Raw genomic sequence first — 16,377 nt, 5'->3', positions numbered from 1 at the left:
TACAACATGGCAGCCTCCCACCCCCTGGAGTCCCCAACCCAACACGTCCGCAACCGTAGGCTTGCAAATCCTGGAAGGGGCCCCGAGAAAGCATCCCTCTTTATACATATGGGAAAACCAGGGCCCAGAGAAGGAAAGACCTGCCCAGGCTGGTGCAGAACAGGGACTACGTCCCCTCCCCCTCCTCCTAGGCCTCCCCCTCCCCTCAGAGGGCTCCTGTACCCGCTGCCCCAGGAGGGAAGGAGGAACAGAGATCTGGGGTTTGTGGAAGGTGGAAAGCCAGAGAGAGGGGCCTGCTGGGACCAACTCCGTGCCAAGGGGATTGCCTTTGACTAAGGCCAGTGTGACAGTGCCCTGTGGCCACCGCTCCCCCATCTGCATACCAGCCCAGCCCTGTGGAGGCCAGAGTGGGAAGCTGTGCCCCTCACCCCTCTCCCAGCACACAGTAATGGAAACACCTGCCGTTTACTGAGTAGCTACTATGTGCCAGGCACTGTGCTAAGCACTGTGATTCCCTGAAGTAATTCTTCCATTTAATAACTGATCAGAATGAGGATCAGAGAGGTTAGCAACAGGCCTAAGGTCACACAGCACGTAAGGGAGTGGTAAGGGAGGGATGGTAGAGAACAGTGTTTAAGCTAGAAGGCATCTCGGAGATCACCTCCCCATTCCTTGGAATTCACATCTAGGCCTGTCTGTGTCTGTTCCCCGGGGGCTCGCAGACTAGGCTGGCAGGGGGCCACCCGGAGCGGGCTCAGGTTTGTGCATTCAGCTGATACCTCAGAAGTGCTGGTTCTAGGAGAAAGGATGAGCTGGAAGACAGGCACGTCCACCCCGAGGAAGCTCACCCCCTCTCCTGGTCTGCAGACCCTCCCCTCATGGCCCAAGCACACGCCTCTGTCCCAAGACCTCCTCACATCAAAGAGAAGGAATGTGCTTTGGGGGTTATCAGACCTGGGACTGAATCCCTGCTCTGTGTGCCCTGGGGCCTCAGTTTCTTCTTGTCAAAAGGGGGGGGGGGCGGGGGGGGGCGGTGGGGGGAGCGGCCTACCTAGCTAGCAGGGTTGCTGGAAGGAATGGAAAGAAGTTGTGAAAAGGGCCTTGCACAGGTGATTAAGAAATGATAACCTCATTGCTTGGTGTTCCCAGTTCTGCGAATTCTTCCTCTCCTGGGAGTAAGCTTTTCCTCAGAAGGAAACAGGACGCACAGAGCCTCCTGGATTGTGGCAAAGCTCCCTGGGCTGAACCTATGTATGAGCCCTTCTTTAACTAGCCCTCAGCTAAAAATAAACCCTCTGGGCTGCACACCTACCTCCCGGGAGGGGCTGAGCCACATCTGGGAGTGTGTGTGTGGGGGTGTGTGTGCAGCGGGGGACAGGGTGGAGAGCGGCCAGCCTGTGACAGAACCTACAACACAGGCGGGCGCAGAGAGCAGCAGGCTTTATTGAAGGAGATACAGAACTGGGTGAGGGCGCCTGCCGTCAGCCAGACCACAGCCCTCATCACCCCACACTGTCAGTGATCCCTGGACGCCCCTCCCCGCCCCTGCCCCCGCCCCCGGCCCCTGGACAGCCGGAAACACAAAGGGATCTTACCCGGCCTCATCAGAGGTGTCCAAGGGGGCCTTCAGAGTTCTGTTCAGGAGAGGGCTGGGGGACAAAGGACAGCCCCTCCCGGGCAGTCACTGGCAGGCCTGTCACACCCGTCCATCCATCTATCCACCAGCCCAGTCCGTCTGTGCGCAGGTCGTCCCTCGTCACTTGCAGCTCTGGAGCCGGGTCCTGTGGTGCTTCTCCTCGGTCAGCAGGGGGATGAAGGTGTCGCTGCGGGAGATCTTCAGCTGGCTGCTCCAGCTCAGCCCCTCCTTCCCGGCGGGCTCTGGCGGGAGGTTGTCCAGGTCGCCGCGGGAGCCCCCTGTCTTGCCCTCGCCCACACTGTTGGAGTTGAGCTCCATCAACTCCAGCTCGTGCTTGGCTGCCGTTTCCAGGACTCGCTGCTTGTTGTAGTATCTGACAAAGTTGTTGATGATGGGGTGGATGGGCAGGGCAATGGCAATGACCCCACACAGGAAGCTGATGGCTGCATTGAGCTTGCCCAGGGTGGTCTTGGGGTAGATGTCACCATAGCCAACCGTGGTCATGGTGATGATGGCCCACCAGAAGGACTGCGGGATGCTCTTAAACAAGGTCTCCGGGTGGCTCTGCTCCATGGTGTAGCCCAGGGCCGAGAAGACGAAGATGCCCACGGCCAGGTACATGAGCAGCAGCCCCAGTTCCTTGAAGCTGCGCTTGAGGGCGTAGGTGAGGGTCTGCAGCCCCGAGGAGTGGCGCGCCAGCTTGAAGATGCGGGCGATGCGCATGATCCGCAGGGCCTGCACGGCCTGCTGCACGTTGGTCAGCTCCATCATGCGGGCGCCCAGGTGCGTGAGCGTGAGGCTCACGTAGAAGGGGAGGATGGCCAGCACGTCCACGATGTTCATGAAGGACAGGGCGAAGTGCAGCTTGTTAGGCGACGATAACAGGCGCAGCAGGTACTCCAGCGTGAACCAGCCGATGCACGCCGTCTCCACGTTCTCCAGCGTCGGGTGCTCCACGCGGTTGCCCTCGGCGTCCAGCACCTGCAGCTCGGGGATGGTGCCCATGCACATGACCACCGACGAGACGAGGATGAGCAGGAAGGACAGCACGGCCACCACCCGCGCCGGACACGAAGACTCGGGCTTCTCCAGGAACTTCCAGACGCACTTCTGGCAGCGCTGCCAGCGGCCCTCGGCCGCGTCCACGCCCAGGTCGTCCAGAATGAGCTGCACGCGGCGCGCGATCTCCTCCAGCTCCTCGCGCTTCTCGCTCAGGTGGCTCTTGCAGCAGTCGTCCAGGAACTTGAGGTCCACCTTCCAGAAGTCCATCTCGTTCTTGAAGCAGATGGGGCAGATGCCCTTCTTCATGTGGACCTCCCCGAAATAGTACACCTCAATGACACATTTGAACGCGTCCGGGTCCCTGTCGAAGTAGAACTCGCGCTTCCCGGGGTCGTAGTCGTCGCACAGGGAGAAGATGGTGTCGTAGCCCCCGGCCAAGCAGTCGATGAGCTCCGCTAGCCGCGTCTCGGGGTACCGGCTGAGGAGGTCTCCGTACAGCACCCGCCGCACGCCTCCCACGTTGACGACGATCTCCATGTCGTCTCCCGCCCGGGAGCCCCGGCTGCCCGGCTCCGGGAGACTGCGCTCCCCGGCCCCGTCCATTCTCCCGGCGAGTGCCCGCGCGGCCTCGGCTCCGCGCCCTGCCGCCGCCGCGGGGTCCGGCGGGTCCCGCCGCTGCGCGGCCCTCGAGGAAGCCCGGCAGGCGCCCGCCTGCCTGGAAGCGCGGTCACAGCGGGCGGCAGCGGGCTGGGGCGCGCCGCGGGGGAGGCAGGCGCCTGGCGGCGGGGCTCCGGGCGGGCATCCGGGCGCTGGGGCGCGCCGGCGGGGGGCTCTCGCGGCCACCGGCCTCGCCCCGAGCGCTCACCCCGGCTCCCGGGTGCCGCGATCCGCCGCTTCGGCTCGGCCTCCGGCGGGAGTGGGGTCCCCTCGTGGGCAGCAGGCACCGTCCTCCGTCCCCGGGCGCGCGGATCCCCGCGTGCGACCCCGGCGCGAGACGTGCCACGCGGCCGCCGGCCCCACGCAGCCCGCCGAGGTGTGCGGAGAGCAACTTGGGCTTGCTGTGCCCGAGTCGGTTCCAAACACAATAGGAATTCCAGCCTGACGTCAGGAGCTTTTCAAACTGTACCCTCTTCTGGTGAAATTCTGCAAGGCACGCGCGGCAGCTGCAGGGGAACGGGTTAACCCTTGGGCAGACGGGCACAGCTGCGCGCCGGCCACCGCCGCTGCCGCGCGACTGCCCGCCCCTCCCGGCGCCGCAGGTCACCCACGCCCCGGGACCCCCGGGCTTGGAAGCGGCAGGCCGGCCGGCGCTGGCTGGAAAGTTTCTCTCTCCCTGCTGTGTCCAGAAGATCGATGGTGAGTGAACACGGCCGCCTGTTGCTCCGCCGGAAAGCGTGCCCAAGAAAGCCCTTCAGACGCGGCTCCCGCGTCCGGGCCGGCCGATCCTGCCTGGTCCCGGCAGGTTCCCTAACTCCCCCTAACGCCGCCCTGCCGTGGGCGGCACTTTGGCCTCCACCCGAGCACTGTCCGACCGGGACAGCCAGTCCAGCCCCGGGTGGCAGAGAAGGGACTGCCCAAGGTCACACCGTGAAATGGGAGTAGAGCCCAGCGTGGCCGCCTCTTCATCCAGAGCTTCCCGCCGTCCTGGCCGATTGACACGCGCCGGTTAGCGGATTGAAATTCTGCCTTGAAGTCCTCGGGGTCCGCCGCTTCCCATTTCTCTGCAGACAAGCACCACCACCACCGGCCTCCAGAGCCTTGAGCCCCCAAGCTCCCACCTCCCCAGCCCCCCGCTCTGCCCTTCCCACACAATGTTCCACACCCTCCCCTGTCTCCCAGACTTGCAGCCACTGCCTGAGCCACTGCAACAGCTCCCAGCAGCATCTTCTACACTGCGAACTACTGAGCATCATCTGTGACCCGGGGACTGTGTTTTAAAAAATACTCTCGAGAGAGGCATGACGAGGCAGAGCACAGAGGATTTTCAGGGCAGTGAAACTACTCTGTATGACACTCTAATGGTGGATACCCGTCATCACACATTTGTCCAAACCCGTGGAACGTACAACACCAAGAGTGAACACTGGTGTAAACTATGGGTTCCGGATAATAATGATGTGTCAGTGGAGGTTCAATGATTGTAATGGAGGCATCTCTGGTGGGGGAGGCTGAAGGAATGGGGGGCACGGGCGGGAGTATTTGGGAACTCTCTGTACTCACTGTTCACTTTGGCTATGAACCTAAAACTGCTCTATGCCGCAACTAAGAAGTCCGCGTGCCACAACTAAAAAACGATCCCGCCTGCTGCAACTAAAGATCTCGCATGCCGCAATGAAGACCCTGCATGCTGCAACTAAGACCCACCCCCCAAAAGAAAAGAAAAAAATACATACATTCTATAGGCTGGGTCACTGACAGTACTCTTTTTTTTTTTCCCTTTAATGAGACCGTATAAAACTGAGTATGTTAGAGTCCATCACATGAAGATAGTTTGGAGAAACTTCTTTTCACAGATTTTATTTTGTTTCCATTTAAAATCAAGCTGTGATGTGTTACTACAGAATAAGAAATTGAGATCCAGAAAGGTTGAGTAAAAATAACAGCTATTATAAGTGCACCACGAGCTGAGCACTTTCTGAGCGCGTGCACTTTTCTCATTTCATCTTCACAACGTCTCTCTGAGGAAGGAAGATGTCAGGTAACCTACCAAGATCACTCAGCCAGCAGATGGCAAAGCTGGGGTCGGAACCCTGAGAGCCTGCTGTCCCAGCCTACACGCTTCGCCTGCCCTGTCCTGGTCACATAGCTGAAGAGGTGGAGCTGGGATTTGACCCCAGGCCAAGTCTTCTGTCTGATATAGCGCAGCATGCGACCCGCTGCACACACCCCATATTCATCTTCCAGGCCTTACTCACATTTCTTCCCTTCTTAGCTGTCTTCAGTTGCTCCCTAGTATTTCCAGGGTCAAATTCAAATTGCATCTTAGTCTAAGCTTAATGGGCAATAGTTGGTTGGTTGTGCGGTCGATTTACTGAGTACTGACCAGCATTTTTATTGAGATAGTATAGAACAGAAAACACCGGAGTACGTCAGACACGGTAAACATAAGTATGGCTTAAATCTCTTCCAGCACGCCGTCCATTCAGTAAATCCCAGACTGCTGTAGGGAAGAAAGCTAGTCATGAGCGACAGTGGGAAAGGAGGGGGATGCAGATGCAAAATACAGCAGAGAAAATGTCCCCCAGTAGCCCAGAACGGAGCACGAGCCTGCTGACGACCGGGGCATGAGAGAGAAACAGCTGTAAATCACGGATCAAGGCAAGTTGGAGGGCTGGTAACCAAAACAAGGCAGGGAGGAAGGCTCCTGCTGGAGACAAGAGACCAGGCTGAAGCCGGAAGGCAGAGGAGAAGGTGGGAGTGTAAACTCCTGCTCCGTGGGGAGCCACCCAGCATCACTGAGTGAGGGGAGCTGGCCGGCACTCACTTGCCCCTCCAAACCTGTGTGCCCCATGCCCCAGACTCCTAGACTCCTTCTCAAAGCCTTGAAAGCCTCAGAACTTTGGCGACTGCCGTGCCTGAGCCCCAGATGCCCTTCCCCTTCATCCCACCAAGCCTCCCTCATCCTCCTGGGCCGCCTCCACTCACCTGGCCAGAGCAACACTTACAGGTCAGGTCTGGGGCTCCTCTTCAGCCAGTACTCTCCCCAGGCCCCTACTGCCTTCTCTGTATGGACTGAATCATGTACCTCCAAAAGTCATATGTTGAAGCCATAACCCCCAACGTGACTGTATTTGGAGACTGGGAATTTAAGGAGATAATTAAGGTTAAAACAAGTGAGGGCCTGATCTAATAGGATCAGCGGCCTTATAAGAAGAGACACGAGACATTTCTATCTCTCTCTGCACACACTCACAGAGGAAAGGCCACGTGAAGACATAGCAAGAAGGTGGCCATCTATGATCCAGGATCTGGTGATCCTGCCTCACCAGAAACTCTAGTAGGAATTTGATCTTGGACTTCCAGCTGCCAGGAGTATTTTGTTATGGCAGCCTGAGCAGAATAATACATCCCCCTTCTTCCCTCACACCTGCCAAGTCTTCCCTAGACCTCCCCCTCCTCAAGGCTCTGGATACAGCCCTTCATCATCTGAACCCTAGACCCTGTCTGAATTTTGTGACGGCTCAGACTGAGATACCATAGGTTTAAAAAAATCTAGTTGTGCCTTTTCATTGAAGGTCACTGATGCATAGAGATTTGAGCCAGGAGCCATTGAGAATTTCCTGAAGGGTTAAACCAGGGGGCAAAAGTCTGGATTTTTGGCTAAAGATGGAAAGTTTCTCGCTGTGCTTTATTCGGTCTCGCATAGGACTCCTATTAGAACTGTACATTTTGTGACATCATGGGGGGCTGGGGGAGCACAAAACCTTCTGTTAGACACGAGATGAAGCAGCAATTTGATTCACGTGGGTTTTTCATCTAAACAGGGAAGGGAAAAAAACACAGAATCTATTTAGGCATTATGGGAAGTAACTGAGTTGTATTTTTCTTTATTAAATAAATATTTTTTTATTTGTTCATCAATAACATTTCAGGCTACGGAATGCTTAATTTCCATGGCGCTAATTAAAACCAGCACATGTGCATCTAAGTGATTTGTCTAGACACCGAAAGAGGCACACTGCAATCTATTACCTTTTAATGGAATAATCAGCTCTGTTCAGTTAAAATTTCTTTGTGTTTTGCTGAATTTAATAACACCTTTCATTAAGATTCAGTTCTGTACTCCATCAAAAATTTACATTTCATTATTGCTGTGCACCCGGCTGAGGAGCTGATTGACCGGAAGGTTCAGCTCTCCTCCTCCTGCCTGAATAAACTGTACCTGGAAGGCAAGTGCAGGAGGCCAGCGGGGTGGGAGGAGGTGCTGGATGGAGAGTGGGGTAGAGAAGAGAATGATGAAAAATGGATTCATCGGGAAATTTTTTTCTTTTTTCTTTTGCCCCAGCTCCTGAGCTTCTTTTTTTCTTTTCTATGCCTCAGTTTTTCCACCTGCAAAACGGAATTACTGACCTTTCCTTCCTGAGTGCAAGATCTTATGAGGAGCAAATAAAATAATGGGGACGAATAGGCTTTACGGACTATAAGATGCTGAAAATGCGAACGAGGAAGGAGAGGAGGAGCAAGCGAGGGGAGTTTGACCTCCTGGGTCCAGTCCTGCTGCGGGCACGTCCCTTTGGGTGTGAGCACCCCTGCCCCATCCCCCGCCTCTCTTCAGCTGTGACTTATCCAGCTCGGGTCGTGGGTGGGAAGACTGCGTACGTGACAGAGTCGCTGCATGTCCCGGGTGTGTAGAAAGATGTCAAAGACTTTGGATGCACGATGCTGCCCTGGAGGCTGGGATAGGACCACCCCTGGGCCTGAGATGAAGCTGCTCTGACTTTCTTAGGGAAAGAAAAATGCAGTGAGAACACGAAGGGGGACTCTCGGGCTTCAGGCCTCGCTGTGTGCAGTGGAACAGTCACAGGGGGTGGGGGTGGGGGTGGGGGGGATGCTGTCTGCTTTTGCGCTTGCTTTTTAAAAGGAGTGTAAAAGGAGAAGAAAATTCTTTTAAAAACAAGTCCTTTAGCATTTTCCTTTTCTTTAACTGCAAAATTAACATATATTCATTGTAAAAATTCAAAACATGTGAAAGCCTCACATTTGCACACCAAACTTCCCTATTTCCCAAAAGCCAGTGCTGTAATAGTGTATACGTTCTGCTGCTGTGTAATGGAGCACCACAGATTCAGCAAACATTTGTTATCTCACGGTTTCCATGAGTCAGGAATCTGGCCAAGGCTTAGCGGGGTCCTCTGCTCAGGATCTCACAAGGCTGCAGTTAAAGTGTTGGCTGGGGCTGGGTCTCATCTGAGGTTCAGGACCCTCTTCCCTGCTCATGTGGCAGAATTAATGTTTTTGCAACTATAGAACTCATGGAGGTTTAATCTTCTTTGAGGCCAGCATTAGAGACTCTCTGATCTCAGTGAAGGCCTAAGTCTTCTAAGAGGCCTACCTGAATAGGCCAGACCAGCCCGGAAGAATCTTCCCTTTCATTAACTTAAACATACACTCTTATATTACTATTTAAATTAGCACCCCCTAAATGAAAAACTTAGGTATAAATTTGACAAATATTTGTACAAGCTCTATATGAGGACAACTACAAAGTTCTGATGAAAGAGATCAAAGAAGAACTAAGTAATTGCAAAGGTAGTTCATGTTCATGGATAGGAAGACTCATTTTGTCAAGATGTGAGCTCTTCCTAACTTGGTCTATAAATCAGTGCAATCCCAGTCAAAATCCCAGCAAGTGGCCTGAACAGACACCTCACTGAAGAAGATATACAGATGGCAAGTAAATACATGAAAAGATGTTCCACATCCCAGGTCATTAGAGACTTGTGAATTAAAACCACAGTGAAATACCGCTACACACCTAGAAGACGACCGAAATCCAAAACACCGACACCACCAAACGCTGACAAGGATGTGGAGCGATATTCGTTGCTGGTGGGAATGCAAAACGGTGCAGACACTTTGGAAGACAGTTTGTCACTTTCTCACAAAACTGCTTCTTGGGGCTTCCCTGGCGGCGCAGGTTAAGAATCCGCCTGCCAGTGCAGGGGACACGGGTTCGAGCCCTGGTCCGGGAAGATCCCACATGCCGCGGAGCAACTAAGCCCGTGAGCCACAACTGCTGAGCCTGCGCTCTAGAGCCCGCGAGACACAACTACTGAAGCCCTTGTGCCACAACTACTGAAGCCCGCGTGCCTAGAGCCCGTGCTCCACAACAAGAGAAGCCACCACAATGAGAAGCCTGCCCCCCACAACAAAACGTAGCCCCCATTCACTGCAACTAGAGGAAGCCCGCGTGCAGCAGCGAAGACCCAATGCAGCCAAAAATTAAATAAATGAATAAATAAATAAATTTATTTTTTTAAAAAACTACTCCTTGGTATTTACCCAAATGAGTTGAAAACTTATATCCACATGAAAGCCTGCACACAGATGTTTATAGCAGATTTATTTATAGCTGCCCAAACTTGGACTCAACCAAAATGTCCTTCAATAGGTGAGTGGATGAATAAAGTATGGTACATCCAGACAATGGAATATTAATCATTGCTAAAATGAAATGAGCTCTCAAGCCATGAAAAGACATGGGAGAAACTTAAATGCATATTACTAAGAAATATGCATATTACTAAAGAAGCCAATCTGAAAAGACTAATCCTGTACGATTCCAACTCTATAACATTCTGGATAAGGACAAAATTATGGAGACAGTAAAAAAAAGTCAGTGGTTGCCAAGGGTTGGAGAGGAGAGGGACGAATCGGAGCTCAGAGGTTTTACAGGGCAGTGAATCTCTTGTGTATGATACTATAATGGTGGCTACATATCATTACACATTTGTCCAAACCCACAGGGTGTATAACACCAAGAGTGAACCCTAATGCAAACTTTGGACTCTAAGTGATAATGATGTATCAGTGTAGGTTCATTTTTAGTAACAAACGTGCCCTCTAGTGAGAATCTGGACAGTGGAAGTCTGTGCCTGTGTAGGGGCAGGGGGTATGTGGGAACTCTCCATATTTTCCCCTCAATTTTGCTACAAGCCTAAAACTGCTCTAAAAAAACAAAGCTTATTGAATTTTTAAAAAGTAGATAGCTAGTGATTTTAAAACAAATCTATCTCGGTGTATATGTCCGAGCCAGTGCTTTTCACTGAACTTGGCTGCCGTGTAGGAAATCTGTGATCTCCCGCACAGCACAGGGGAAAGGGAACCTCAGGCATGGAGACAGCCAGCCTCTCCTTACACCCCCTCTTCCACCGCGGAACTCAGCAAAGGGCCACGGACCTCGGCTCAGCTCCTGACATTAACACGTATTCGAAAACTCAGGGCTCTGTCCTGGAAACGTCTGACAAATGCTTGTCTCTTGGTGCCCCTGGCTCCATTTCTGCTCCTGGCCAGAGACTGGGAAAGAAGGGAACATTATGGGGTCAAATGAGGAGAGAAAGGGCATGATGTGGGAAGTGGAAAGTGGCGTGGGCTGAATGTGAACTGGAAGCGGAGTGGGAAGAGGGATGGAGAGGGGCAAGGAAGGGGGATGGGAGTAAGGAGAAAAAATTCAGGAACATCTTCTCACGTTTTGAAGAAAATGTCATGACAGGCAGGACTTGATAACTACTGTCATTTGTGGGATGTTTCAGTACAAGAGAACCAAATAATCATGACGTCATGAGCTCAGTGCCTTCCTCCAAATCAGCATGCAGTCACCAAATGTACATGGCTTGAGTGTCCTCGGGAGCTTCCTGTGCCTTGGTCACACCAGGGCCCTTTGGGGAACAGAAAGTTCTTCTTCATGTGGTTATGACAAGCAAATAGGACCTCACGTGTGTACAGATGGACCCTGGGAGGTGGCAGGTTTCCAGAGAGCTTGGAGCCCCAGAACCTCAGAACTGGAAGGAAACTCAAATTGTTTAGGTCAACCTTCTATCCACTGTATCCCTCCAAGCAGGCGCTCAGTCTCGGCTTGGATGCCTCTAGTGGTGGGGAGCTCATGACCTGCAGGGAACAGGAGGGAGTGGTGCAACAGGAAAACTCTCAGGAAGAAAAGACGTCTTTTTCCACTTCCTGATAGTGAAGTCATTCCACGTCCCGAGACCATGAGGGCAATATCTCTCTAGGCAAGAGGTTGGATCTCTCACAGAAAACTGAGCTTTGAGTCCCACCTCTGCCATCTTGTAGCTGTGTGAGCTTGGACATGTCACCTTGCCTTCTGAAGTCTCAGCTGCCTCTTCTACAAAACAGAGAAAATGCCCGCTAGACCTCCAGTAGGTGGTCATGTAGAGCAATAAGGAAAGCACATTGTGAACCAGGATGTAAAGAGTTGCTATCATCGCACCCGTCTTTCATGATACTGAGATCGAAATGGGACCTAAGAAAGCAGATTCAAACTGGTTTGCTTGCCAGTGCCAGTATATGAGTTCTCAGGTCCTTGTCTATAACAACGTGCTAACAGTCAGACAGAGAAAGTAGCAGGGAGAGGTCAGGAACCGGGGAGATGCTTACGTCCAGATTTTGCTCACGTGCCTTCGTAAGTGCCCCACACGGCATCACTCACTGCGTTCACTCTCCAGCCCTCATTCCACACCCACCACCAGGAGGTAGTAGCTGTGGAGTCTGGATAGGATGACCCTGCCCTCGGCCTCAAAGTGGACTCCCAATCATTCTAACCCACTAACATCCCCCCCTTGACACATACATCTCCCTCGTCCCCATTATCGTTTCAGGAGGGAAAAAAAGCGGCCCAGCTCCAAACTTCTCAGAGTATTCCCCTGGCCGTGGCGATGAAGACTGGATGAGACCTAAGTTGTTCCAGTCAAGGGGCAGCAAAAGATTTTTGCTTGATTGATGAGGCAAGAGAAGCTCCCTCTCCTTCTGGACATGGATGTGGAAGCATGTTCCTCTGAGGGCTGTTGGCATTCACCTTGCAACCATGAGGAGAGCCAGCCTTCAACTGAAACAGACATGGTCAATGGAGACAGACACAAATGTCCTTGGGCTGATGAAGTACTAGATCAAACTGATCCTGAAGACTGAACCGTCTGGATTTTCTAGTCCAGTGAGAGCCGATCCACTTCTTTCTTGCTTAAAGCGCTTTGGGTCTGCGGGTGACAGGAGAAGTGCCCACGAATGCCGTGCGGCCCACAGTTGGGACCACCTGAGATGCCCCGTATCTATCTTCTCTGACTCTCTCCAAGGCCAAGGTTTGCTCCAGGATTCTGAGCAAAGTCCGGGAGCTGGGCTGTTGTATATAATTTTGCATTCTGTGCCCAGAACCAAGGCTCCTGGCAGAGGAGCTGAAAGCCAGCCCACACTCCCCTCGCCAAGCCATGCTCCCCAGGGCAGGGTTGCCTCTGCCTAGGGGAGGGGGCACCATTTCTTTATTCAAAAGGGCTCTGTACACACCAAGTCTTGTGCCTGCGGGGATGGGTCCATCCAGGTGGGGAGTGGGAAACAGGTGGCGCCTTCTCCTAATTTGCATAAATGTTCCCCGTGGCCTAGTGGCAGCTGAGACCCTCTCATCTCCGGCTGACCTCCCTGCAGCCAACAGCACCCAGCACTCCCTCCCCGCCCAGAGCCCCTGACCTAGCTCGTCTGCGCTGCTCTTATCACTAACTCGCTCTTTCAACAAGACTGGTGGAGGCCATCACCCCTTCCGCATCTGGCTTGTCTCAGGAGGGAGAAACAGGACCTGTGACAGCCGTGATGCCTGGTGGGCTCTGCTGGAAGTGCACTGGGGATAGAGGCCCGTGACCCGGGGAAAGAACAGAGGGCGAGGTCAGCTGCTACGCAGCCCGGCAGAGCCCAGCCAGCCCTAAGGGGAGCTCTGGGGTGTATTCACCCAGCAGAATTGGGCAGGATGGCCAGACCGTGATGCCCCTTCTTGATCAGTCACTGACCATGCATGGTTCTGCAATGCCCTCGGCTGAAGAGCTCCCTGTAGCTGCAGCAGGCCCAGGAGGGGCGGACAGCTGTGGATGAGCCCTGGCTGGTGGGGGACCAGGGCGCTGCTCTTGTCAAGGCAGATTCATCTCACCCCGTCTCTGAGCCAAGTAAGGGCAGCTGCACCGCGGCTGTTTCCGCTCAGGGTTTTCAGACTGCAGGTCTGTGCCTCCATTTACGGAGTGGCGAGCACCACTTGGCGCAGACTCTCTCCCGTGTGAAACTGGGTGCAGGCCTCGGGAGGGGCTCACGCAGGGGCTGGTTTCCATCTGAGCTCTTTCCTGGAGCCAAGCGGGGGGGCGCGGCAGGTCTGTGCACCCACGCGGCGGCCGGTAATTCCAATAAGCCCTGAGATCAACTTCGCACATTCAAAATGTCCACAGACTAATGGCAGAGCGAGGTGCTAGCAATCCAAGGAAGCGTTTCCAAAACAGAGTCAAGACATTTGGAGACGGAATCGGTCCAGATCTGCTGCTCCGCTTGACCCACCCTCCTGCTCTGGGCCCTTGGCAGGGCTGCACCCGGGGCACCTGCTGGCCCCAGGGAGCCAAACGGGACGGCATCGCGGCTGCTCAGCCGCCCAACCTGCAGCGGCGTGGCCCGCAACCGGCCGAGCCCACGCGGTTACGGCCAAACCAACCTGGCTCCTCCTTCCACTTCTGGGCTCAGGTGAAGCGCAGTGCCTGGTTCCGTTTTGCCCAGTGGCTGCCCACGGGCTCCGCGAGACAGCCCATAATTGTGGAGCCGTTTACTCTAACCGGGAGAGACGGGAGAGCGGGGAGGGCTGGCTGATGAATTTCTTGCCCTTCCTAGAGATCACCCACCCTGCGGGCTGTTCTTCGATGCGGTGGTTCACACAGCTTCTCCAGAAACAGTGAGCGACCTTGAAATCAGCTCCATTTTTCTTAGGGTCTTGGCCTGCCTGGTCTCGTACTGCTTTGTATTTGTTTCCTTCCTTTTTTGTCTCATTTCCTTTTCCTTCCACCCTTTTGCCTCCTGGCACTGCAACATCTCCCTCCCTCTCCCCAAAAATCTTGCCTCAGGGCTGGCTTCCTAGAGAATCTGGGTTAAAACAGAGCTATTCTGAAAGAGCCGGAGGCCTCATCACATAAACGCCCATAGCCAAGGGCAACATCGGTGGGTAATCTGGGACTTCATTTTCTTGGCCACCCATCCTCACGACATAATCGGAGACACAGGCTTGCTCCCCTCGATGTCCTGAGGCTGTGTTGCAATCAGTGACTGCACAGTTGTGTTACCCTCCATAGTAGGACAGGTTATAGAACCATCACTCACATCACAGACCTCATCATTCATAGTGTGTTACGGGTTGAATTGTGCCCCCCCAAAAATATGTTGAAGTCCTAACCCTGTGAACGTGACTGTGAGGCTTCTGATCACAATTCCAACGTGTGTGGGTGCGGGCGGGCGGTGGTGAGGGTCCTCGCCATCAGTAAACAATTCCTTAACGCTAGCTGGGTGTCCTACAATTCAACTCAGCTCTGACACTGTCCCCTCAGAGATGGACAGCATCAGATTCCACAGGTTAAGGGGCTCGATCGGGACTACCATCCTCCCCACACTTCGGGGACCAGTCCCAGGTCCAGATTATCACCTGTGCTTCTGACCAACTGGCTATAGATCGAAGGTTCCTATGACCGCCTCCTGGGGTTCGATTAATTTGCTAGAGTGGCTCACAGAACTCAGAGAAACATTGTACTTGATTATTGATTTCTTATAAAGAGGAATGAACTCAGGAACAGCCAGACGGAAGAGATGCACAGGGCAAGGTGTGAGGGAAAGGGCACAGATCTGCCATGCCCTCCTCTCCAGGCACACCACTACCCCAGCATGTCCAACCTGGAAGCTCTCTGAGCCCTCTCCTTTGGGGTTTTTATGGAAATTCATTACAAAGCATGATTGATTAGATCATTGGCCACGGGTGATTTTAACTCAATCTCCAGCCCCTGTCTCCTCCCCTGAGGCCTGGGGGGTGGGACTGAAAGTTCCAGGCCTCTAATCTCTTGGTGGGTTCTCCTAGCCACCAGTCCCTATCCTTAGGGGTTTTCCAAAAGTCACCCCCTCATTAACATAACAAAACCACCTTTATTGTTCTCCTTTCTTAGGATTCCAAGGGTTTCAGGAGCCCTATGCCAGGAACTGGTCAAAGACCAAATATATGTGACCTTATTTTGAAGGAAGGTCTTTGCAGATGTAATCAATTTAAACATGAATTATGAGTTATACCGAACCCTAACCCAGTTACTGGTGTCCTTATAAGGCTCACGTCACCATTCCCACCCTCACCTCCCAATGCAGGAGGATGGGGGACTCTTCTCTGCAATAATGTATGGCATCTAATACCAGTTCCTCTCTTTCTTCTGTCCAAGTGATTCGACCACTCTGAGTCGGTATGTAAGTCTATAAACTGGACATATCAGAACAGAAAGTATATCTTAAGGATGTTGTCAGATGCGTAGGAGATCAGGAATGTGAAAATTCTCAAGACCCAAAAGGTACTGCACAGCGGTCCTCATTATAATTATTCATTATGGCCATGTCAGCCTATCTGTGCATGGCCAACTTTGGCACCTCTCACAATTCAAACAAAACCCTGGTGACATGTACAAGTATGCTCCATAGGACCGCAACCTTCTCAGCAATTCATTTGCCACTCAATATTTAATTGATTGCAGAGCTCCCTGAAAATAATTTATCATAAACAGAGCTGCTAAATCTTTCCCTTGTTTTGCTTTGTGTGAAATAACTATGGCGATAAAAGTAACAACCCCTTCTACCCACAGACAATTCTCTGACTCAAGAGGAGCAAAGGAAAATGTCATTCCCAGATTTGGCATGAATGTGTGTGGCTACGGGGCCATTATTGAACAAGTTTCCATAGCTCATCAGGCATCTGTCAGCACGCTCGCTGAAATCAAACATGTAAACTCACAGGCGTTGGCCCAGATAAACACCACCTGCCTCTTCATTTTATAAGATGGCTCTTTAATCCCTCCAAGTTGGAAATGTTCTTCCTAGACACTGAATACTTCTTGAGGAACAGTTTTCGTAATGAGAGTGGAATCCCTCTCCCATCCCAGCCCATTGCTTTGACAGGTGTTAATTACAGTCTTGATCAGAGAGAAACATCTGTACACTTCAGCCTGGGGGGAGGTGGTAATTTGCAG

The 16,377-nt window shown here is 53.0% G+C and overlaps 1 protein-coding gene across 1 annotated transcript; it reads right to left on the bottom strand.

The window, feature by feature from the left end:
• Window positions 1–1,424: 1,424 nt before the first annotated feature.
• On the bottom strand, window positions 1,425–3,720 carry KCNF1 (potassium voltage-gated channel modifier subfamily F member 1). The gene has a single exon (XM_032653088.1). The coding sequence runs from the start codon at window positions 3,239–3,241 to the stop codon at window positions 1,757–1,759; it is 1,485 nt and encodes a 494-aa protein (XP_032508979.1). The 5' UTR covers window positions 3,242–3,720; the 3' UTR covers window positions 1,425–1,756.
• Between the last annotated feature and the right edge of the window lie 12,657 nt (window positions 3,721–16,377).

The sequence above is a fragment of the Phocoena sinus genome, chromosome 13 (genome assembly GCF_008692025.1).
Source record: "Phocoena sinus isolate mPhoSin1 chromosome 13, mPhoSin1.pri, whole genome shotgun sequence".
In the NCBI taxonomy this organism is placed as follows: domain Eukaryota; kingdom Metazoa; phylum Chordata; class Mammalia; order Artiodactyla; family Phocoenidae; genus Phocoena; species Phocoena sinus.
The sequence above is the reverse complement of the archived record's forward strand: the minus strand, read 5'-3'. Positions and strand labels throughout refer to the sequence as shown.

Coding starts and splice junctions, on each gene's coding strand:
- KCNF1 (XM_032653088.1), bottom strand. CDS start 3,241: ATGGACGGGGCCGGGGAGCGCAGTCTCCCGGAGCCGGGCAGCCGGGGC.